General features: G+C 36.6%; 1 protein-coding gene across 4 annotated transcripts in view; it reads right to left on the bottom strand.

Moving 5' to 3' along the window:
• Positions 1 to 741: 741 nt before the first annotated feature.
• The window catches only part of MOB1B (MOB kinase activator 1B), a 50,252-nt gene continuing 25,913 nt past the window's right edge, over positions 742 to 25,080 (bottom strand). For 2 of the 4 annotated variants that reach the window (XM_042936223.1, XM_042936222.1), the window contains exons 2-6: positions 18,328 to 18,494; positions 13,928 to 14,021; positions 8,196 to 8,329; positions 5,201 to 5,364; positions 2,091 to 2,225 (exon numbers count right to left, since the gene is read on the bottom strand). In XM_042936223.1, the coding sequence (XP_042792157.1) occupies positions 2,148 to 2,225; positions 5,201 to 5,364; positions 8,196 to 8,329; positions 13,928 to 14,021; positions 18,328 to 18,494 (637 nt within the window). In that variant the 3' untranslated portion in view covers positions 2,091 to 2,147. Of the gene's footprint in view, positions 888 to 2,090; positions 2,226 to 5,200; positions 5,365 to 8,195; positions 8,330 to 13,927; positions 14,022 to 18,327; positions 18,495 to 24,283; positions 24,396 to 25,080 lie in introns of those variants that run through there. The other 2 variants (XM_042936221.1, XM_042936220.1) reach the window with 2 other exon arrangements.

The raw sequence follows: 25,080 nt of genomic DNA on the forward strand, positions 1-25,080 counted from the left end.
TTTATAGAAACATCCTTCCATTTTTACAGTGTACTACTGTGTAAGGCTTAAAAGAGCAAGAACGATTTTTCAGTATTTTCTACACTTGGCTATTTGCAACCCCTTTGTTACTAGGATGATACAAAGTCCAACGCAGTATAGAAGACTACTGGAATAATTATGCTTCGTTTTCATCAATAAATAGGACCCCATGTCACTTGATGCGAAATTTTATTTCTGAATCAACCTACAGGGATTGATATTACCTACCTAGGTAATAAAATATTTGTTTTAAGGACATCAGTTACTTCTCACTGCAGTTTATCAATAACCATTACCAATGAACGTCCAACATACTTGCCAGGCTCTCCCATTACTTCTACTGTTGGTACTTGGAGAATGATTGTTAGAAATGAAATGGAGAAAAAGGCAGTTCCTAGTCATCATAACTGTAATGGCATTAAATTATATCACTGCTCTCCCTGTTAATGGCAAAGACAGACTGATTTATTTAATTTTAGATTCTCGCTTACTGACCATTTTTAGTCTATATAATTTCAAAGCAAGATTTCTATTCCACAAGGAAAAAGGTATATATTTCACACTAAAGGAAGAATACATATTTGTAACTGAAGGAAACAGATCTTACCAGAAATGACAAAATCAAAAGGAAGTCTGAAAAAGATACTTCTCAAGACTAAAATTGAAGTGAAAAATGTTAAAATTATTTTAAAAATTAACTTTCTGAACTTTTTACTTATGGGAATAATTCACTAGAAAGCCATGACAAATAAAATGTAAAAGTTAATAACTACTAAATTAGCACTTACATTGTTTGATATCACTGCAAAGAAAAAGATTTCCTTTCACAGTAGAAAAATCAGAAGTCAGAATGCTTCAAATTGGGCCTATCATAAGCAGAGAAGGGTACTGTATCATTTTAAAATGACAGGCAAACACCAGCTCCATTCACTGAATGGAAATGCTGGAGAGTGATCTATTTCCCCCAAACAGTCCTTAAATTCCATGTTTAATGTCTACACCTAAAATTAATAATTTATGTTTAACTTCTCATGGAAGTTGATTCCTAAAAGGAAGTCTCTAAGACTTTGTTTACAAGAAATTGGTTAAAAACTTCATGCCACTCTACTCAAGGATTTTAAGACAAGACTTTCTGAACTTGACTCATCATACAATTCCATCTATAGCTCCCCATACAAACAAACCCTCCCAACCAAACACACACTCTTATCCATCCCCTCCTCTTCAAAGTAGAAGGGAATTCTCTAGACTTATGGCTCATTTGGCAATTGCTAAGAAACCTCACAGTTCAGCATCACCTCTGAAGATGGCAAACCTATATAAAACCTGAATTTTTACACCTAGAGTGCAGTTAACATGTAGAAAGAAGCTAAAATGCAATAGGTATTACACTTCAACATCCTTTAGTTTCAATATCACAGATATCAAGAGATGGAAGAAAGACCTGCTTGTAGAACTTTAAACATTTGTTGAACAGAATTACCATCAATATCAAAAATAATTAATAAATACTAATTTTGTACGTTCTACATGCACACCTTTACAAATTGTGTTTCTTTAATGTAGTAAAAGCTGGAGATCACCAATTTTGGTAAACTATGGCTTTTATCATAGACATTTTAAAACATGCATCAGTAAGTGCCCTGGGTAGTAATCCTAATATTGTTCAAGCCCTGTTCAGTTCTATGTCTGTGCTTTGCACCTCAGAAGTGAGCCTACCAAGGCACTTAAAAACATAAGTCTTTTTGGGACTTCAGAAATTGGCCACAATTTACACAACACAGAACCCCCAACTGTCATCAGTCCAATCAGCAAGCGTTTTCTTTCAGCACACAGTATTATCAAAAATTCTGCAAGTAAGCAAACCAAGTAAAACAAACAAACAAAAAAAAAACCACCATATGCCACTAAGACAAAACTTACCCCTATCAAATTTACAGAGAATGGTTCTTGGCTTCCTCTAGCAATTGAATATGGTTTCACTTACTCAGAATAAAGAAAAAGAAACCCAAACAAGCCCCCTAAACCTATGACAAAAACGACCGAGATAAAAATAAAACACAACCAAATCCAAATAAACTCCACACACTTCATTTGAGGAACAATTTGCACAGCTCTGCGTCCTTTTATCTGTCCTTTGAGGTGAGTTTTTCAATCAGTTCTTGGAGTGGTGCAAGTTCTCTTCTATCAATAAGGTTGAATTCCTACACACAATAAAGGCAGGAAAAAACAGTAATAATGTATTATTTATATCTCATCCCAAAGCAGATTTCCATTAACATTTGTTGGACATTAGCTTTCAAAGTAAATAAGGGTCTTATCATTTTTTCAAAAAAATGTATTCCTATTCCCCCACTCTGTGTCTTGACTTAGGCAAATCACTTACGCACTTCTGATATTGTACACATCTGTAGTAATACTAGGGTAAATCCCCCTACCTTGTAAAATTACTGTAGGGACTAAATGTGATACTGTGTGCTAACCACTTCATGTAATTCCTGGCATAAAGTGAATACTCAATAAATGAGAGTGCTGCTTCCTGTTAAAAGGGAATAACCATTTAGATATCGTCAAACAAGTGGGGACCAAAAACTCTAGCATCTCTGGCAAACTTCAACATTACATGAACCTGAAGAGTAAAAGAGTTAAACATCAGCAAGCTATCATGAGATGTAGCATGAGAGTAACATAAGCAACACGGAGTCCACAAATGATAAACAAAATCCTATAACAAACAAATTAGAAAGCCTGGATTTAATTTTTGCTTCCTAATGAATTCCACTCCTGTCGTTGTGAGCTTCAATGTTGAACAGATTTCCCCACAACTATAACACCGTAAGGCTAAATAAATATAGGCTGTCTATACTTCTGATCTCATATTCTGCCATGGTAGGGTATTCTGAGCTCCCAATTTCATTCAGTTATTGAGATGATCATGTCAACCATTATAGTAAGTACTGGGGGAAAGAATTAGAAGCATTTAAGAGCAAGCCTACCCCTAAGATTTGTGGGATCTGGACTAAGAACACAAATGGATATATAGCATATGACTATTAAATTTTACATTAAGCTAAAACATTGTTAAATAAAACATGTTCTATCCTCCTACCTTAACAAATATACCTTCAAAGTGACCAGGAAAGCAGATTTGAATTTAGAATTCTCAAGATTGCTCAGGATTCTGCACTGGAAAGGAGTAACATGAAGAGAGCCTATCCCTGACCCTCAGCAAACCTCCCTGATCTTCCAACCCCCAGCTCTACCTGGAACTTTAAGGAGCCTCACTTGCAGGAGTGTGGACACCCTGGCTGGTTTATGTAGGCAATGGTCACACACCTTCACAAACTGCTGCCATCTCGCTACCCCTAAGATCTAGAGGTACACGTATCAGAGATATGATCATCCCTTGAAAGAATGGACCCAAGGAAAAGATCCATGCAGAACTTGGAAATATAAATGGGACCATGTGGAAAGAAAATTGAGATCAGGTACCAGAGCACAAACCAGAGGGATCTGGGAGGTATGTTCTTTGCCCTGTGGGTCCCTTACTCTGTGAGAATACAGCTGGAGAATGACCAGAACAGGATTCTCTAAACAGTGAGGTCTAGGGCAGAGGTCCCTCTTACACCAACAAGGGGTGACTGTATACTAATGGAACTACCTTTAAGAAGGTCACAGTGTCTTGAAATACATTTCAATAAGCTCAGATGTGCTTAATGCTAGGTATCAATATTTGCTAGGAGCTGAGACATAACATTGCATTTTCAGATAAGATCATACAGTAGGATAAAAGTAACCCTTCTGGAGGGAGAAGATCCTCTCCTAAATCACTAAAACCTGAACATTAGCAATCCTCTTTTGTCTAAACCAAAGCACAGAAGCAAACTTTGGGATAAGATTTTCTTTTTTTCTATAGGTGTCTGTAGATAGGATACCATGGTAAAGTAATTCCTCTGAGCAACAGTTTTGGCAAGTTATAATCTAAAATGTGTTTATATAGGTGAAATTGAGACATGAAATGTGTGCTTTTAGTGTGGGGGTATGTAGAGAGGGAAAATAGACACATTTTTCTTTAGTAGAGATGGGGTGAGGGGAGGGCATTTGTGAGTATATGCCCACAGATAAACAAAACTAACAGAGATTTAAGACTTGGACTTCTGCCTACCATCTACCCTCTCAACCTCAACCAAAAAGAAGCTCATCAGCTTAACCATTTCCACCTCTTTTTCAGTCCTGCCTATTTGCTGTCTAGTTATTATAGCAGGATGAGAATATCGGACTCCTCTTAGTCTATACCCCTGAGAACTAAAGTGAGAAGGAGGAGGTCAACCAGAGTCAGAGAAAAGACCAATGGACCTCTGGAATAGCAATACTCTTTGGGGCAATTTTTTCCTCTTTTGGACATAATGAACAGTACCTAACTTAAAAATTATTCAGCATGTGATTTTAAAAAGGAGGAGGAAAAAGGTGTTATATACAAAGCCCATTTCCAGGCCAGAATATGCTTAAAAAAAAAAAAAAAGAAAAGAAAGAAAGGAAAAAAAAAGAAAAAGAAAAAGATCCAAGGTAGACAGGAATTGAGAATTGAGGGTTAAGAGGATTAGGAGGAATGCTAAAATGGTAAAGGGGTCAAGTTCATCTGGAGGCCTGCCAATTAGCCAGGTTCCTAATTCAGCCGCTCCATTATGGCCTGTTAACTGAAGCAATGTCAAGGCAAGACCTCTGAGATCCATTTTAGACTTGCATGCCACCAACCTGGAGATGAGTGGAATTTATAAACAAAAGGCCTTATCATCATGGCAAGTAGAGAAGAGCATAAAGACTAGAGAGATATGGCAAATTTTATCCTAAAGGATACCTTTAGTATGGATGCAGTATTCACCTTTGAATTCTACACATAATGCGTTTTACTGAGCAAAAAAAGCTTCCTGGGGTGCCTGGGTGGCTCAGTTGGTTATCTGTCCAACTTCAGCTCAGGTCATGATCTGACAGTTTGTGAGTTCAAGCCCCAAGTCATGCTCTGTGCTGACAGCTCAGAGCCTGGAGCCTGCTTTGGATTCTGTGTCTCCCTCGCTCTCTGCCCCTTCCCCACTCACACTCTCTCACTCTAAAATAAATAAACATTTTAAAAAAAGGAAGAAAGAAAAGAAAATCAGAACTCGAAAGGTTTCCAACTTACCTGGACAAAAAAAATAAAGTGCTTGAAAGAAGTATTGAGATGTGCTTCCTCCTGAAGTTGGATTACAGGATCGAAATGCTGATGATAAATGTGAGCATAAACCCTAAAGAGGCGTTTGAGTATAGTTTTTGCCACAGACATGAAATTCTTCGGGAATGGGACACCTAATAAATAGATAAACAACCCCCTTATTAACAACAAGAGACAAGAACAAAGCAATATGAGTTTGTCAACAAATGGCAACATAAATTAACAAGACAACCCTTTAAAGAAATATTTGTGAATTACTACTTAATAATACCCACTGTACTTTTCAGAAGTTCTCAACATATCACGAATGAAATTAAACTTTAAAATTTCCATGGAATAAGAACTAGACTTCAGCATCACCCCTTAATGCTTCTTGTGTGCTTACCACTTTACTAAAAGGAAATAAATTTATGCCTAAGATGGTAATGAAGCTAAAACTCACACTTATATCCTCAGATTTCTTAACATCAAGTCTCAATACAAATATGTGCTGAATACAATGTATTAACCATGTTCAGTTTTACTTAAAATGCTTGTTGGGGCGCCTGTGTGGCTCAGTCAGTTAAGTGTCCGGCTTCAGCTCAGGTCATGATCTCATGGTTTGTGAGCTAGAGCCCCACGTCGGGCTCTGTGCTGACAGCTCAGAGCCTAGAGCCTGCTTCAGATTCTGTGTCTCCTCCTCTCTCTGTCCCTCCCCTGATCATGCTCTGTCTCTATCTCTCAAGAATAATAAATAAACTTAAAAAAAATTTTTTAAAAAATAAAATGCTTGCAACACTTTTTTATATTTTTTCTATGGAAATTATTTCATTACTACTCCAGGTCTACATTTATTTATTTATTTTTAATGTTTGTTTATTTTTGAGACAGACAGAGACAGAGACAGAGAGAGACAGAGAACAAGTCGGGTAGGGACAGAGAGAGAGGGAGACACAGAATCCAAAGCAGATTTCAGGCTCTGAGCTGTCAGCACAGAGTCTGACATGGGGCTCGAACTCACAAACTACGAGATCATGACCTGAGCCAAAGTTGGATGCTTAAACAACTGAGCCACCCACGTGCATTTATTCTGAAATCAGCTATAGTCCCTCTCAATGAGGCTTATTGTTTTATGAATTAGAGCACTTTTACAGCACTAAACAAATACAAAACTAGGAAAATACAAAATTTCATGTCCTTTGTTACACTGGCAAAATGATCCAGTTTGGCAAAACATAAGGCAAATATTAAAACTCCTGGATTCAGTGTCATCACATGACACTCACTTAAAAATATTATAGGTCACAAGGAAACATAAGACAAACCAAAATGAAGGGACACTATAAAATAGTATGCTTATCCTCTTCGAAAACATCAATGTCACGAAGGACCAAAAAGACTGAAGTACACATAGTCCATATTAAAGAAAGCTACAGAAACATGACAAGTGAATGAAAGCAAATGTCAAAGATTTTCTTTTGCTATAAAGGGTATTATTGGGGAAATGTGAAAAATCTGAAAAAGACCTGTAAGTTAAACAACAGTATTGCATCATTGTTAAATTCCTGACTTTGATAGTTATACTGTGATTTTCTAAGGAAATGCACACTGAAGTACATTTGGATAAAGAGGCATCATACACATAACTTACTCTCAAACAGTTCAGGAAAAACAAAATATGTAGTTAGGGGGAAGAGACAGGGAAAAGAGGGGAGGAGAGGGAGAGTGGGAGGGAGGGAGAGAGAAAGTGCACACACAAATATGGTAAGAAGTTGACAACTAAAAAATCTAGAAGAAGAAAAAAAAAATCTGAAGAACGATATACAGGATCCTGTTCTTTGCACAACTGCAAATTTTCTAAAAGTCTGAAATTGAGTCAAAATAAAAAGTTACAAAATATATTATGGGAGATAAAAGATAAGGTGAAGGCACTTAACAAAAATGATTATGATGTATGTAAGGGAGTCCTGAAAAATAGACCTTTTATTACAAAGGCTCCAAGGTAGTTTAAACATTCAATAAATGTGTTTAAAACAATCCATAATAACAGCAACTATTTACATTGTGGTCTCCTCCACCACAAACTCTGAAAGTATAAAATATAGGGGTTCATGGGTGGCTTAGTCGGTTGAGCGTCCAGCTTCCGCTCAGGTCACAATCTCGCAGTTCTGGGGTTTAAGTCCCACTGTGTGCTGACAGCTCACAGCCTGGAGCCTACTTTAGATTTTGTGTCTTCCTCTCTCTTTACCCTCCCCTACTTGTGTGCCTCCTCCCTCCCTCCCTCCCTCTCTCTCAGAAATAATAAATGAATGAACTTTAATAAATAAATAAAAATATAAAATGTAGTCAAAAAGCTGTCCGTTGATAGAACAAATCCTTAATTTTTTCAGAAAACACAAGTTGTAAGAAGTTTGAGAGGGTAAAATCATATGAACTAGCTGGCTATGAACAATTTCCACTTGAAAGGTCAGCCCTTAAGAGCAAATAAAAAAAAAAGCAAATGTCATTCAAGTTGCTAACAGGCCAACCCCTCAAAATCTTCTGGTTTTCTTCTCACCTAGCTTGATTTCATAGTCTGTAAGATTCACACTGTGGTCATAAATTCAAACTCCCTCTTTGCTGAAAATACACTGTAAAACTGAATATAAGTTACATAAACTCTTCCCTAAACAAGAAATGGATATGACTATGGCAGATGATATTGGCTGCCTACTCAGTATCCAGTCTCTTTTCTATAACACAGGCCAAATTTTGTTACTATCCAAGATATACGGATATTCTCACTGTTTAAAATTACAGGGAGGTTTAACTTAATGTTCATGATAAACTTGGTATGGAAAAGATAAGGCACTTAAATGTGTAAGATTAGAAATATTGTGATAGATATGATAGGCTAGTATGGTTCCTGGAAGAGAGCCAGAAAGTTCCAAAAACATATAAAATTATATAAAGCATAATGGATCCCAATTATACAAAACAATCATACCAATTTTTGATGGAAATAATGTCTCATCATCCAACTGGTCCTGAACCCAAGTCATCAGGTAATCAATATACTTTGGCGCAGAGCACTTAATAGGTTTCTTTATGTTTGTTCCATCTGCCCAGTGATACTCATATCTGTATTGGAAAGATAACAGGCACACAGAATAGCAGAGTACACCTATACAAAAAGCATATATTTTTATATTGTTAAATGTATGTATATCATGAATGTATACAGGACATGTTTTAAACAATCTGCTCCTCCAAATAAAGATCTTTTGCATTTGGCATTTAAATTTAGAGTTTTTAAACTGCTACTGACTGGACTATTTTGGATTTAACATGATCCAAACTAAGCTGATCCATCAATCTCAACTTTTCTAAGTTTTTCTTTATATACAGCATTTGTATTTTAGAATCATACATTGCCATGGTAGAAAACCTAGCTAACTTTCCACGTCTCCACTTCTGTGATAACCATCTTTAATCTTTATGGTTTTTTTTTCTTTGAAAAACATTTCTTATGCAGTACAATTATTTTTACTTGTAGTTTTAAATCTGGGGTTAAGGATAGAGAACGGCAAGGAAGATGCATGAAGAAGAGAATGATTCAGTATTTGAGTACCTTTGGCTGAAAAGCCAAATTTGCCTTTAAAGAAAAATGGCAACTCAAATAAAGATGCCTATAGGATTTGGGTATTAACAGAACACTATCGTTTGGTATAATCAACACTTAATGTACACCGACCATGTGAGAAATACTGTATCAAGGAATACTGTTCTTGACCAAGGGACACTAAAATGAAAGACACTTTCCATACTGTTATGGAAAATAGACTAGTAGAGGAGATAGGCTCATAAATGAGTAAGTAAAGACAGTATGGCAAGACTGGTAATGGAGTTATACACAAACGCATACCCACATGCAACCACAACCTGATTTTTAAGATAAGGAATAAACACACAGCTGCAACTCCAAAGCATAAAAATCTCCAAACTGAACTATCATTTCGTTTTTTTAGTTTCCAAAAGATTACCTGGCTACCATTTAGCTTCTTTCTTTGAATCAGTTTTGTTTTTCTAACCCTGTTCCAATTTAGACTAACAAAATGACAGGTCAGTGAGTCTAACGAAGGAGGTGAAATAAAATATAATGGGAAATACTACATAATATTTTAAATAATAAAAATTATCTTGAGATAGGATAAATAAGGAATCTATTTAATTATAGCTACTTATACCTGAACAATAAACCTAAACACAATACACCTGAATAAATATTCTAACAGCATACCTTACTGCCAACCCTGGGCAACAGGGTAGATTATCAAGTCTACTTTGAAGGTCTTCAAGAGGAGATTCTCCAACTTTTGGCATCCTGTTCCACTGCTTAATCACTTTCATAGTCCAGAGATTCTTCCTAATATGAAACTAAAGTCCCGAGGGACACTTAAGACTATTCTTGTTTGATCCTCTTAGGAGACATAGATCATGAACCACATAATTTTTAGCATCATTACTCTTCACTTAAAGACAGGACTCATCCATGTTTTCTCCCACATGTTAAGAAACCTTAACATTTTTGCCTTTCCTTGCAATCATATTTTTCATTTTATTAGTGATCAGGTGTTCCACATTCATTTTTAAATGCAAAAATAAAAAATGGACACAGTTGACCTAAAAATCATTTTCAATATTCTGAAGTTTTTAAACACACTTATTTTCAATATCCTAAAGCTTTTTGAAAAATAAAACTATATATTGCTTACACTTCTACAGTTTATAACTATGATTCCTCGATCCATTCTTATTCTTTTGTCATGTCTATACTTAAGAATGACTTCATCCTGTAATTCTATTTTGCCCACATTGATTTTTTTATTCCACCTCTGACAGACCATTCTCTTTGAAATTTATTTCCATCATCATGGTATAAACTTATCAACTGCAAACTACAAAATACTCATCATTTCTTGGTTAATAATAATAACTGACAAAATCCTCTGAGCCATCACTCAATACCACTTTACAAGGGGCCAGTACTAAGCTACTAACAAATGCCTCTCCTTGGTACAATCCCAAGCATCTTCTAGTAAAGATGGCAAAGCATGACGACAAATGCATCTTCTCAGCACTAAAAATGGGCATAAGACTCTCAAAAAAAAAAAAAAAAAAAAAAAAAAAGGAAGGGACGGAGGGATGGCAGGTGGAAAGAAAGGCAGAAGGAGGGGAGGGAAGAAGGATGGATGAATGGAAAGGAGACAAGGAAGATCATTTTTTGTTTTTCCAGTATCTTTACAGAGATCCTGTGCCTGTTACTTTTGAAAAATTAGATACATTCCTCCTAACCAGCTTACTTAGATAAGGTTTCTGCAGGAAAAGTGATCAGACCAGTATTCTAAGTGGTAGTAATTCTCCCTAGTTCACAGGAACAAGGATATTGGTATAATATCAGAAAACCTCACAATAAAATACTGATCAATTTCAGAGGGGGAAATGATAAATTTGAGGTAAAGAAACCTTGCAAACACTCAGATGATAAAGTAATCAGGGTTAATATCACCAGTGATGGGACAGTTGATATTGTGTGTGCCCTCTGATATGATCCACTGAGAAGAAATTTATCATTTCTATGATGTCCTGCCAAGATAGCAAAGCCTAAATGTGGTCACAAGGAAACATCAGACAGACTGTATCAGGGGTCCCCAAGACCACCCCCATGTTTGACGATTTGCTAAGAGGACTTACAGAACTCAGCACACAGTTGTACTCACAGCTATGATCTATTACAGTGAAAGAACACAAACCAAAATCAACAAAAAGAAAAAGCAAATAGGGCAAAGTCCAGAAGAAACCAGGCACAAGTTTCCAAGAGTCTTTTCCCAGTGGACTCACAAGGGCCACACTTAATTCCCCCAAGACTGAGCTATGATAACACATGTTAAATACGATCTACCAGGTAAGCTCATTAGTGACTCACTGTCCAGATTTTTTATTGAGAAATGGTCAAGATGCACCCTCTGCATGGCACATATTAAAATTCTAAACTCCCAGAAGGAAAGCATAAGCTATACTGTTTGTACAGTCTAGGCACAGTGAGCCTGTTTTAACAAATAGGGAGGTGAGAACCCTTTCAAAATCCCAGGTTCTCAGATGCTATCCAAGGATCAATTGTGTAAATAGGCCTTTCGAGGGGTAACAGTCAGGCCTGCTATGTTAAGTCTTTTCTGTATAAAGAAAAGAAATACTGGAAAAGACTGAGGAACTGTTCCAAATTGAAGGTACCTGAAAAGATAAGTCAAATAAATGCCATACATATTCCTAGGTAGCATCTTGGACCAGAAAGGGAAAACTGAGCAGTAATGAAATGTGAATAGTGTCTATGGACTGGAGGAAGGGATGTGGAGGGTTTGTATGCTGGTTATACAGAAGACTAACTTTGTTTTTGGAAAATACACAGTTGAATATGAAGGGGTAAAGATGCATTAATGTCTATAACTTGCTCAAAAGGTTCAGAAAAAATTGTTAATGAGTACATATACAGAGTAGGTGATGAAACAAATGCAGTAAAATGTTAATAATTAGGGAATCTGTGTGAAAAAGATACGGAGGGGCCTCTGGGTGGCTCAGTCGGTTAAGCATCCAACTTTGGCTCAGGTCATGATCTCACGGTTCATGAGTTCAATCCCCACGTCGGGCTCTGCTGACAGCTCAGAGCCTGGAGCCTGCTTCAGATTATGTCTCTGTGTCTCTCTGACCCTCCCCCACGTGCGCACTGTCTCTCTCTCTCTCTCTCTCTCTCTCTCAAAAATAAACATTAATAATTAAAAAAAAAAAAAGATATGGGAGTTCCTTGTGTTCTGGCACCTTTTCTGTACACTTAAAATTATTGAAGTTTCAAGGTTTGAAATAGTCTGAAAATAAGTTCTTTTCAAAAAAAAATTACCTTAAGAGATACTTAAATCATATTCTTTTGAACATCTTTGATGATGGCAAACTGTCAGTTTTTCTTTAAAAGATTCTGGGAAATAGCTAAGCTCGTTTGAAATTAATTTGAAGAATAAGGGTAGACAACTCCAAGTAATACTCTGCTCAGTATGTGAATTTGGTCAAAAAATACAAGTATGACTATGAAGTACTAAAACTGAATCTCTTGGGTAGTAAGTAATCTGACACTGTAGTTTAAAAGTTACCAAAATTAGGGGTGCCTGGGTGGCTCAGTCAGTTAAGTGTCAGACTCTTGATTTGGGCTCAGGTCATGATCTCAGGGTTGGTGGGATTGAGCCCTGCATAAGGCTCAGCGCTGTTAGCACAAAGTCTGCTTCAGATGCTCTCCCTCTCTGTCTGTTCCTCCCCTGCTTGTGCTCTGTCTCGGTCTCTCTCTCTCCTTCTCAAAAATAAACAAACATGAGAAAAATTTATAAAAATAAATACATAAAATAAAAGTTACCAAAAATATTCTAAAATAAGTGATGAGCAATCTAAGGTCGCTACTTAAAATGATAATACCCTAAGCACTAGTAAGTTTGGGCAATGTTGTTTTGTTTTTGGTGTGAAGCATATACTTCACAAAAAGTCAGCATTAAAAATAAAACTTCTCTCTTTATGTCTCATAAGTACCAATTAATCTTTCTTAAAGTTATAAAATGACACAATGTAGCAATTGAGAGTACAGGCACTAGAGGTGGCTGGGTGGCTCAGCCCATTAAGCGTCTGACTTTGGCTTCAGTCATGATCTCACAGTTCATGAGTTCAAGCCCCACGTCAGGTTCTGTGCTGACAGCCTGGATCCTGCTTCGGATTCTGCACCTCCCCTGCTCATGCTCTGTCCCTCTCTATCTCCCAAAAATAAATAAAATGTTAAAAAAAAAAAATTAAAAAAAAAAAAAAAAAGAGTACAGGCACTAGACTCAAAGAGACCTGTATTTTAAATCTGGTTCTGCCTGCTTCTAGATAATAGGACCTTGAACATCTTACTTAACCTTTCTCAGACTCCATTTCTTTTCTTACCTCATAGGGTTGTATGAAGTAAAAGATAAAATGCATGAAAGGCTTGACATTTTAGGTAGCACTAAATAAATGGTAGCAGCCATTGTTATCATCAGCCATAGTAGTAATAAAGGCCAGTTTCAAGAATCTATCCATCCAAGCAAACATTTATCAAGTGCTAACCAAGTGGCAAGCACTGTTCTTGCACCAAAAAGGATTTAAACAAAGAAGGAATCTAATAGGTTAAATAAGACATGTATAAACAGTGCAAGAAAGAAATATAATCACAAAGACAAAAAGGTTAAATAGATCAGATCTAGTCTGAAAAAATCAAAAGGTTTAGAAGCAATTGATGTGAGCCTTGCAGATGGGTAGGATTTTTTAAAAATATTGCCAGATGATTAGAGGGAGATGGGAAGAGAAGAAAAATATCCAAGAGAATAATGGAGTAAGCAAGTTTTCAGAGTGTATGCAATGGAAGGAACGGTAAGGCATTGCCAGTAATCTAGTTTGGATAGACCAGAGAAGATTCATAAGCAAACAGAGAAAAGGTTGGAAGGAGGATTATACAGGGAGAGCCAGAAAACTCAGGCTAAGAAATCTGGACTTAATGTATCCGTCATTGGTGAATTGTGCTACATTGGTGAAGGAGATGCTACACAAAGAAATTATATGTTCAGAAGCTTTCTTTCTATCTAAGAACTTTTAAGTAAAAATGAGAAGTGATTATGAACCATGTCTTACTTTGGGCCAGCTGACATCACCGGACAACTTTCCTCTGTACAGAAATCTGTGATTGTTCCATAAAGCATATTAATCTGATTGAAGAAATCCACAGCTGCAAAGCAAATACCAGTTATAAGTAAAAAATTAAATTTTAATTTTACTCAAGCAGAATCCTAGATTTATCAGTGTTCTTTTCTCCACAAAGAACAGGTGAAAAGTATACAAAGAAATCACAATACTTGGTTACACTGAAATTAGGGGTTTCTGTTTGTTAAGTGGCTCCCTTAAGCAGATAAAATATCAAAGCAGAGAGTGGGAGAAATTCTTTGCAACACATATAACCAACAAAAATCTTGTATTCAGAATATATAAAGAACTCCTATGAATCAAAAAGCAAACAACCCAATAGAAAAATGTGAGACAATTTTGAACCCCAGCCGTTAACAAAAGAAGCTTCCAGATGGTCAAAAAGCACATGAAAAGAGAGTGGCGATCATGGAATTGCAAATTTAAATGATAGTGGGATGCCGGTCCATAGCCATCAAAAAAGTTAAAATGTATTTGAAAATGCAAAGAGCTATGAATATCCAACACATTCTTAAGGAAGAACAAGATGAACATCAAAATTTGTAAAGCACAATGGATAAAATAGTACGGTCTTAGTAGACCAATGGAACAGAATGGGGAACAGAATGGGGAACAGAATGGAGACCAGAAACAGACAAGAAACAGCAAGCACAGAAGCATGTAAGTTTTAGGTATACAATATAATGATTCAACAATTCTACACATTAGTCAGTGCTAATTACAATAAGTGTACTCTTAATCTGCTTCACCTATTTCACCCATTCCCCCCCATTTACTTACACAAATATTTCTTCTTTTTTTTAATGTTTATTTATTTTTGGAGGGGAGGGGCAGGGAGAGAGGGAGAACAGAATCCGAAACAGGCTGTCTTCTGAGCTGTCAGCACAGAGCCCCACACAGAGCTTGAACTCACGAACCTGGAGATCATGACCTGAGCCAAAGTCGGATACTTAACCAACTGAACCACCCAGGTGCCCTCACAAAGATATTTCTTAAGAAGAGCACAAAAAGCACTTATCATAAAGGAACAGTTTTCTATGTTTCATTGGACTTATTCCTGGGTTTGCAATATTTTTGATGCTATTTATAATTTTTATATTGACTCTAGTAACAATCTTATTAAATTTACCTATTGGTAATAATAATATTGGTGCAGTAATAATCCTAATATTTCGATTTTTCAACATTCATTCATACTGACTATGAATGAATATGTTTTCCTCCAAGTGATATTAAGAAAGCAATCCCATGTAGGAGCACCTGGGTGGCTTAGTCAGCTAAGCATCTCACTCTTGATTTTGGCTCAAGTCATGATCTCACAGTTGTAAGATCAAGCCCCGTGGTGGGCGCTCCCCACCCCCTCCCCCCACTGCTAAGCATAGAGCCTGCTTGGCATTCTGTCCCTCCCTCACCCTCTGCCTCTCCCTCACTTGCAGTCTCTTTCTCTCTCTCAAAAAAAAAAAAAATAATAATAATAATAAAATTAATAATAATAATAAAGTAAAATAAATCAAAAATAAAAATTAATAAAATACTTTTAAAATCCCATTTATAATTGCACCAAAAATAATAAGACATTGAGGAATAAAGCTAACCAAAGAAGTGAAAGATGTGTACTCTGAAAACTATAAAACATTTATGAAAGAAATTGAAGATGACACAAAGAAACAGAAAGACATTTCATGCTCATGTATTAGAAGAACAAATACTGTTAAAATGTCTATACTACCCAAAGCAAACTACAGATTTAATGCCATCTCTATTTAGTACTTTTCACAAAACTAGAACAAATAATCCTAAAATTTGTATGGAACTACAAAAGACCCCAGATAGCCAAAGCAACCTTGAAAAAGAAAAGCAAAGATGGAGGCATCACAATTCCCAACTTCAAATTATATTACAAAGCTGTAGTGATCAAAACAGTATGGTACTGGCACAAGAGAGACACATACATCAATGTGATCAACAGAATAGAGAGCCCAGAAATAAACCCACACTTATATGGTCAATTAATCTATGACAAAGGAGGCAAGAATATACAATGGGGAAAGGACAACCTCTTCAACAAATGGTGCTGGGAAAATAGAACTGGACCACTTTCTTTCATCATACACAAAAGAAACTCAAAATGGATTAAAGACCTAAATGTGAGACCTGAAACCATAAAAATCCTAGAAGAGAGCACAAGCAGTAATGTCACTGGCCATAGCAACATTTTTCTAAATATGTCTCCTGGGGCAAGGGAGATAAAAGCAAAAATAAACTGCAGAGACTACATTAAAAAAAACAGCTTCTACACAGGAAAGGAAACAGCCAACAAAACTAAAAGGCAACCTACAGAATGGGGGAAATATTTGCAAATTACATACCCAATATGGGGTTAGTATCCAAAATACATAAAAAACTACAAACTCAACACACAAAAAACAAATAATCCAATTAAAAAATGGGCAGAAGACAGGAACAGACATTTCTCCAAAGAAGACGTACAGATGGCCAACAGACACATGAAACAATGTTCATCATCACTTACCATCAGGGAAATGCAAATGAAAACTACAATGAGATATCATCTCACATCTGCCAGAATGGCTAAAATCAACAACACAAGAAACAACAGGTTGGTGAGGACATGGAGAAAAAGGAACCCTCATACACTATTAGTGGGAATGCAAACTGGTTTAGCCACTGTGGAAGATAGTACGGAGGTTCCTCAAAAAATTCAAAACAAAATTACCACATGATGCAGTAATTCCACTACTAGGTATTTACACAAAGAATACAAAAACACTAATTCAAAAAGATATATGCACCTCTATGTTTATTGCAACATTATTTACAATAGCCAAAATATGGAAGCAACCCAAATGTCCGTCCATAGATGAGTGGATAAAGAAGATATGGTGTTTTTGTGTGTGTGTGTGTGTGTGTGTGTATACACACACACACACGTACATATATATATATATATATATATATATATATATATATATATATGTAGAGAGAGAGAGCGAGGGAGAGGGAGAGGGAGAATGGAATATTACTTGGCCATAAAGAAGAATGAAATCTTGCCATCTGCAACAACATGAATGGATGCAGAGAATATAATGCTAAGCTAAATAAGCCAAAGAAAGACAAATACCATATGGTTTCATTCATATGTAGAATTTTTAATTTATTTTTTCTTTTAGTAATCTCTATATGCAACATGGGGCTTGAACTCACAACCCTGAAAAAAAAGAGTCACACACTCCACCGACTGAGCCAGCCTGGTGCCCTCCTATGTGGAATTTAAGAAACTAAACAAAAAAGGGAAGACAAAGGGAAAAGGCAAAGGAAAGGGAAAGAAAAAAGAAAAGAGACGAACCAAAAACAGACTCTTAACTGTAGAGAACAAACTAGCAGTTGCCAGAGGGGAGGTGGGGCAGGGAGCAGATGGTGAAAGAGGTGAAGGGGGTTAAAGAGTAGTACACTTATACTGATGAACACTGAGTAATGTATAGAATTGGTGAAAACACGCTATTGTTTACACCTGAAACTAATATAACACTGTAGGTTAACTACACTGGTTTTAAAATTTTTTAAAAGGTCTACTCCAAAAAAAGAGTATCTGATAAATATATTTTACTAATTTCATAAGATCATTATTGAATTTCCTTTTAAAAAAAAGGCATAGATAAGTAACTGAGTGTACTACTGAGAGAGGCAATTTAGCATAGTGATTAAAGTGTAGTCTCTCCTTGTGATGAGCACCGGGTGATGGATGGAAGTGTTGCATTACCATATGGTATACCTGAAACTAATGTAACACTATATGTCAACTAGAATTAAAAGAAAAACTTAAAAAAAAAAAATGTAGTCTCTAAAACTCTAAAGCTCTATATTTGAGCCCAGGTTCTATCATTTGATAACTATACAACTTAGGCAAATTACTAATCTTTCTGTCTTACCTTCCTTATCTATATTAAACTGAAATAATAGTACCTACATCATGATGCTATAAAGATGAAATAAAAACAATCCATGTAGAAAGGATAACAGAGGGTAAGACATAGAATTAGTGTTCCATAAACATTAATTGCTGTTATTATTATTTTTTTCCACCGAAGATGGTAAATCTGTGCTTTGTACTACATTATAACAGGAGACAAAAATTTCATAGAACTCCATATTCACAAATAAAATAACACAAAGGCTAAAGTGGATTGAGGTTATCACTATCCTGTGACATTAAGTTGCTAACTAGAACCTAGAACAGACAGCATTCCAACACTAACCTATAATGAGGCTACTAACCTAATTTAGAGCTTACTGAGAAACAGGCTACTTACTGTTCACTGCAACCCATTCATTTAGATCTTCCCCCTCAGGAAGCATGACCGCCATCCGGAGATTACCACTACCAAGTGTGGCTTCTGCGTGCTTTAAGAGCTCATACTGGTGAGAACCCTCTGGAATGTTCTTCTTTGGTTTAAATGTTTTAGAGGAGCGGCTACCACTGTGAATAGAAAAGAAACGAAGAACCTCAATATTTAAGGCACAACTTTCAACAGAGTTGCCTGTACTGTATTACTGAATAAAATAACATTGAGGTGATCTTAATGTCTACAAATAAACAGCCCTAAATTGTACTGGCTACGTTAAATCCCAGTGCAACAATGGTGGTAACTACTATGTTTGATACCCCAAACTCCTACAAATCTTCCCTACATTCCTACTGCAACTCCCAAGGAGAAAGATAATTTTTAGCTATAACTAATCCAGTGTTTCACAATAAATTAGATTCAGGATTATTGGTTGTAATCTATAAAAACAAAATAGTACTTCTATAATCATTTTTGGTCATTTTATTCCTTTTCACCCCTATTCTAAGTCCCTCATTTTACTACAAGTAATTTATTTCCTTCATTAAAGATAGTTTTATGTCAATAAAACACAAAAATCCCAGAGTGAGAATGAGAAGCTACATGTTCTGCCCAGTTATAGGAAACATCAGCAATCTTAACCCAGAATTCCACATATGCAGATAAGTAGCTAGACATTAATATGGTTGGCTTCTCAAATTTCTCAGTTCGTGTGGATACATGCACACACACACATTTTTTAAACGGATTGAATGAAACTAGTATTAGAAATGTTTTTAAGAGTTTTTAAGAGATGGATTCTTCTGTTAATACTATCAAATTTTTATCAAACTGTATTATATCCTGGTAATTCCTTCTCAATACTTCCCTTTTCTTCTCTTCATATAGAAAGGAACAGTTAAGAAGGAATTAGAACAAGGAGAGGCTGGGTATGTGCGAACTCTAAAGTTTCATGTTACTAAATTCATACCACCAAAAACATTCAGTGAACATATGAATATGGAAAGGGAATTCCAAGAACAGACAGTTACACTTTGCAAGCTTTCCATAGCTTTTCACTCATTACCTCCTTCTCCCATGCTTAGCCCCATGATCTCTCCTGTTTTCGCCAAGATAAAGGGTAGTTCTCAGTGCTGGTCACATATTATAATTACCTCAGGAGCTTTCAAAAAGTACTGAGGATCCTGAGATAAACTAAGAACCCAGTATCAAATTCAACCCAAATATGGAATTCAAATGACAGGTATTTTTCATTCTAAGGCAATGGAATTGTTGTTTAAACCGAAGTCTCTGTTCAGATGTTTAATTAGAGTACACTGATGTTCTTCATATTATTGTCCCCTCCCTCTGCCAGGTATCTCTACTCAACAGCCAAGGTAACTCTAAAAGCACTGATCAGACATTACTCCTCTGCTTAAAACCACCCAGTGGGTTTCCAGTGCCCCAAAGTAAATCCAAATATCAAATATTAAGACAGAGGCCCTGGGGGTGCCCGGGTGGCTTAGTCAGTTGAGTGTCCGACTTCAGCTCAGGTCATGATCTCGCTGTCCATGAGTTTGAGCCCCGCATCGGGCACTGTGCTGACGGCCTGGAGTCTGCTTCAGATTCTGTCTCCCTCTCTCTCTCTGCCCCTTCCCCGCTCATGCTCTCTTTCTCTGTGTCAAAAATAAATAAACATTTTTTTAAAAGTTAAAAAAAAAAAAAAAAAAAAGACAAGAGGCCCTGGACCGAAACCCTTCTTCAGTTTAATCAGAGAATGCATTAAACACCAAATCCTCTCCCAGCATCTCTAAAATATAAAAACATAAAGATCATTATGCCTACACCAAACCTGAGACTTACTTTATTTTCCTGCTCTTCTCACCCTTTGTTTATCAAATTTTAGTGTGAGAAACAAACCTCATCAACATTTTCTACAAAGACATTTTACTGATTTATGTGTGATTAATGACAAAAATAGCTCTCCTATGACTAATCTGGTGCATGTCTTCAGGCAGGGTGTTAAAGTTAAATACACTCTCTTTAATTAGCCACTGTTCCAGTTAATGCAGCAACTGAGGACGTGACAAGCTGTTCTGAAAAGCGCTGGCGGAACACATGAGGATTATTAAGGACATCAGTTGTGCCTGCACTCAGAGGAGGGTCAGAGCCTCACCTGCCCCCCAAAACCATCTACTTGTTGACCCACTCTGCCATGAAGTCTTAGGCTTCCAAATGTTTTCTTGATTGATACTCCACCCAGAACTGGTCTTCCACAAAACTAAGTAAATCTACCTCATAAGACTTTAGTCTTGAGTAGAAAGAAAAAAAAAAAATCTGAGCTCGATTTTGTGAAGGCCAGCTATGTTATCTTAGGCAAATACCCCAACTTTCTTGAGCTTATTCTTTCTTAAGCAGTGAAAGCCTAATTTAACAAAACATCACCACTGTCTAGATCTTAGATCTGCTGCAAAATGAGAAAAGTAATATATGTGAAATAAAGTTTGGTTAAAACTGTAAAGTGCTGTGCAAATGTTAGTTTTTTCATTGTCCTTCCTGTTCCCGAACCAGAATGACAGAGTCACAAAGCAAAGGGTAGCACAATATCCAAAGCAGTATTCAAGCACCACTCCCACCCTCTTCTTCTAAGACTGGATTGGGGGGGGGGGGGGGGGGGAGATATAAACCTACTTCAGAAACAAATGCTTTTACACATCAAGTTTATGAAAGAATTTTTTTTAAATCCTGTTTTATTTTTTGGTGCTAGTCCCATATGAAGGTTTGGGTGATCTAATGCTAATCATGGAAATCAAGAAAACAAGGTTCTATTCCTCATTTTGCCACTTTCTTTTTATGTTACTTAGGAAACCACAAATTATCATCTGGGCTTCAATTTATTTGGTTTTTTGAAAGTCTGGAAAATAACTTTTTACAAAAAGGTATAATTTAAGAGATGAGATAATGTTTATAAAGTGATCTTAGTTCCCTGTGGACTACTGACTTCCTTCTCTGTTCCTCATTTCCATGTACACTTAAACTTCAAAAAAATGTTTTCAAGTTCTCTAGTTTTCTTTCTCTCTGACCCTTCTGCTTTATTCAGCAATATAACCTAACCATTTCAATACTCTATATTTTTTATATATTCTTTTTAAAAACCATATTTAGGGGATGCCTGGATGGCTCAGTCGGTTAAGCATACTACTTTGGCTCAGGTCATGATCTCACAGTTTGTGGGTTTGAGCCCTGTGTCGGGCTCTGTGCTGACAGCTCAGAGCCTGGAGCCTGCTTCGGACTCTGCCTCCCTCTGTCTCACTGCCTCTCCCCTGCTTGTGCTCTTTCTCTCTAAAATAAATAAACATTAAAAAAAAGAAGAAGAAGAACTCAGCTTTGTCCTTTATTTTTTTTTAATTTGTTTTAAGTTTATTTATTTTGAGAGACAGAGCATGGAAGTGGGGTAGGGGCAGAGAGAGAGGAGAGAGAATCCCAAGCAGGCTCCGCACTGTAGGCACAGAGCCCAATGTGGGGCTCGACCTTGTGAACCGAGAGATCTTCACCTGAGCTGAAACCAACAGTCGGACACTTCACCGACTAAGCCACCCAGGCACCCCCTTAACTTTGTCCTTTAAAAAATAAAAAAAACATATTCAGCTTTGGTGTGCCTTCATGGCTCTGTCAGTGAAGCATCTGACTCTTGACTTCGGCACAGGTCATGATCCCAGGGTCGTGTTATTGAGCCCTGTGTCAGGCTCTGTACTGAGCATGGAGCCTGCTTAAGATTCTCTGTCTAGGGGCGCCTGGGTGGCTCAGTCGGTTAAGCGGCCGACTTCGGCTCAGGTCATGATCTCGCGGTCCGTGAGTTCGAGCCCCACGTCGGACTCTGGGCTGACAGCTCAGAGCCTGGAGCCTGTTTCAGATTCTGTGTCTCCCTCTCTCTGACCCTCCCCCGTTCATGCTCTGTCTCTCTCTGTCTCAAAAATAAATAAACGTTAAAAAAAAAATTAAAAAAAAAAAAAAAAAAAGATTCTCTGTCTATCTGCCCCCCTCCCTCACTCAGGTGCTCTCTCTCTCCAAAAAAAAAATTATTAAAAAATAAATTAAAAAAAAAAAAAGCATATTCAGCTTTTTTAACAGCTACCTGAAACTTCCTCTAGTATCCACCATACCCTGGAAGGGGGGGGGTCAGTACTAGTCCTCATTCCTAGGTCAAAAGATCAACTGACAGAGTCCTCAAGTTAAAAAGCACAAAGAGGAAAGCATATATGCAAAAGTCCTCATCAATGAGTACAAAAGCTCTTATAATAACAATGTATGCCCAAATGCATATATGTCACATGGCATTTTAAGATATTTGGTGAAAATATTCACAGACATTTTCAATAACAGAAAGTATGTTGCCCTCCCAACCCACCCTCCTCAGAAGAAATCTGCTTATCTGGAGAATCTCAGAACTAAGATCTTATATATCCTTCCAAATAGTCTATGCCTATACAAGCATAAAAATGCTTGGACCTGTTTTGTTTTGTTTTTTTTTTTTTTTTTTTTTTACACAATTGTTGCATGCTATAGTATACTAAATAATGTTTTTCACTTAATACCCAGGAGATGATTGTATATTAAGGCAGAAGCAGATCTAATTTATTCTTTTTAATACTGAATAGTACTTCCTTATACAAATGTATAATACACACACACACACACATATATGTATATATATATATATATATATATATATATATATATATATTTAAGTTTATTTATTTAGTGAGAGTATGAGAGAGAGAGAGAGCAGGAGAGGGGCAGAGAGAGAGAGAGGGAGAGGGAGAGAGAGAATCCCAAGCAAGCTCTGCATTATCAGTGCAGAACCCAACATGGGGCTCAAACCCATGAACCGCAAGATCACCACCTGAGCTGAAATCAAGAGTTGGATGCTCAACAGACTGAGCCACCCAGGCGCCCCAATGTATAACATATTTTAATCGGTCACTTCATGATAAACATTTAGGTTGTTTCCAGTCACTTGTTACTATAAACAACGCTACAGTAAGTAACCTTGTGCACATGTATATATGAAAAATAAATTGCTAAAGTAAAACTGCTGTGAAGGACACACACATTTTTTAATTTTACATAAGCCTATTTTTCTCCCCAAATAAGTCGTACCCTTTTACAATCTCATTAACAATGTATGAAAATAGCTAACACAGTATCATAACTTTAAGAGAATTTGGAGCTTTCTGATTAGACAGTGAATGACACATTATATATAAGGATGTTACATTGATAAATCATGGCATTACCCAGGGGTCTTTTCTTTCCAAATAAACAACCAAGATTCAGGATTGTTTCTCCTAGTCAGTCCTCTTATTCACATCTTAAGGCCAATCAGTTTCTACAGCAAGACAGGATGGTTTGACAAATAACTGAGTCCTAAAGGAAAACCCTGAACCCACATCTCTTACAATTGGTAATCCAATTTGATCTACCTTTTGTAAATTTCAACAGCATTATTTATTTGCTCTTTGAGAACCTGAAGAATAGATTAGCCCCCATAGTGACACTAGGTTAACTTCTATAAGCCATTTCTCACCATCTCAACACTCACATTTATCATTCCCTTATTTTAACCCTTTATTGTCCAATCCAACTATCAATGAAGTTGATACTTCCCAAGTTGAACAGGAGAATCTTAAGGCTATAGGAATTGGGGAGGGGAGAGATATATAGAAAACTCAAAACAGGGGAACCAGTAAGAGTTAGAAGAATAGATGTTTGTATATTTTGACACCCAAGAACATGCCAATTATCTTGAACAAGTTATTTGACATTACCAAGCTTCAGCTTCCTCATCTATAAAATGGGAAAAATAATATCCACCTTACTACTGAACCCTGTGGTAAGACCTCCACTAATATTAGTTCTCTTTGCTTCACCTCTAGGTACCAACCTGTCATTCACATCAGTAGCTCCTTCCATAGGTCTAAGTCCAATACTAAAGATCATGTACTTGATAAATATTTCTTAATTGACAGTTCCAGTGAACTTCAGGCTGAGAACTCCTACATCAGGATAGTAATGATGATTAATATTAACTAACATTTACTGCAGGCTTTGTGCTGAGAAGGATTTTACATGCAGTATCTCATTTAATCCTCTTAACTATGATGTATATACTATTATTTTATTTTATGGGTAACAAAACTGAGGTTTAAAGAACTTAAGATTATAGTTAAGATTAATTTAAGATTATAAGAGTGGTAAATAAAGGAGCCAGAATTTATTTATTTATTTATTTATTTATTTTTTTAATATATGAAATTTACTGTCAAATTGGTTTCCATACAACACCCAGTGCTCATCCCAAAAGGTGCCCTCCTCAATACCCATCACCCACCCTGCCCTCCCTCCCACCCCCCATCAACCCTCAGTTTGTTCTCAGTTTTTAACAGTCTCTTATGCTTTGGCTCTCTCCCACTCTAACCTCTTTTTTTTTTTTTTTTTTTTTTTTCCTTCCCCTCCCCCATGGGTTTCTGTTATGTTTCTCAGGATCCACATAAGAGTGAAACCATATGGTATCTGTCTTTCTCTGTATGGCTTATTTCACTTAGCATCACACTCTCCAGTTCCATCCATGTTGCTACAAAAGGCCATATTTCATTTTTTCTCATTGCCACGTAGTATTCCATTGTGTATATAAACCACAATTTCTTTATCCATTCATCAGTTGATGGACATTTAGGCTCT

The sequence above is a fragment of the Panthera leo genome, chromosome B1, assembly GCF_018350215.1.
Source record: "Panthera leo isolate Ple1 chromosome B1, P.leo_Ple1_pat1.1, whole genome shotgun sequence".
Lineage (NCBI taxonomy): Eukaryota > Metazoa > Chordata > Mammalia > Carnivora > Felidae > Panthera > Panthera leo.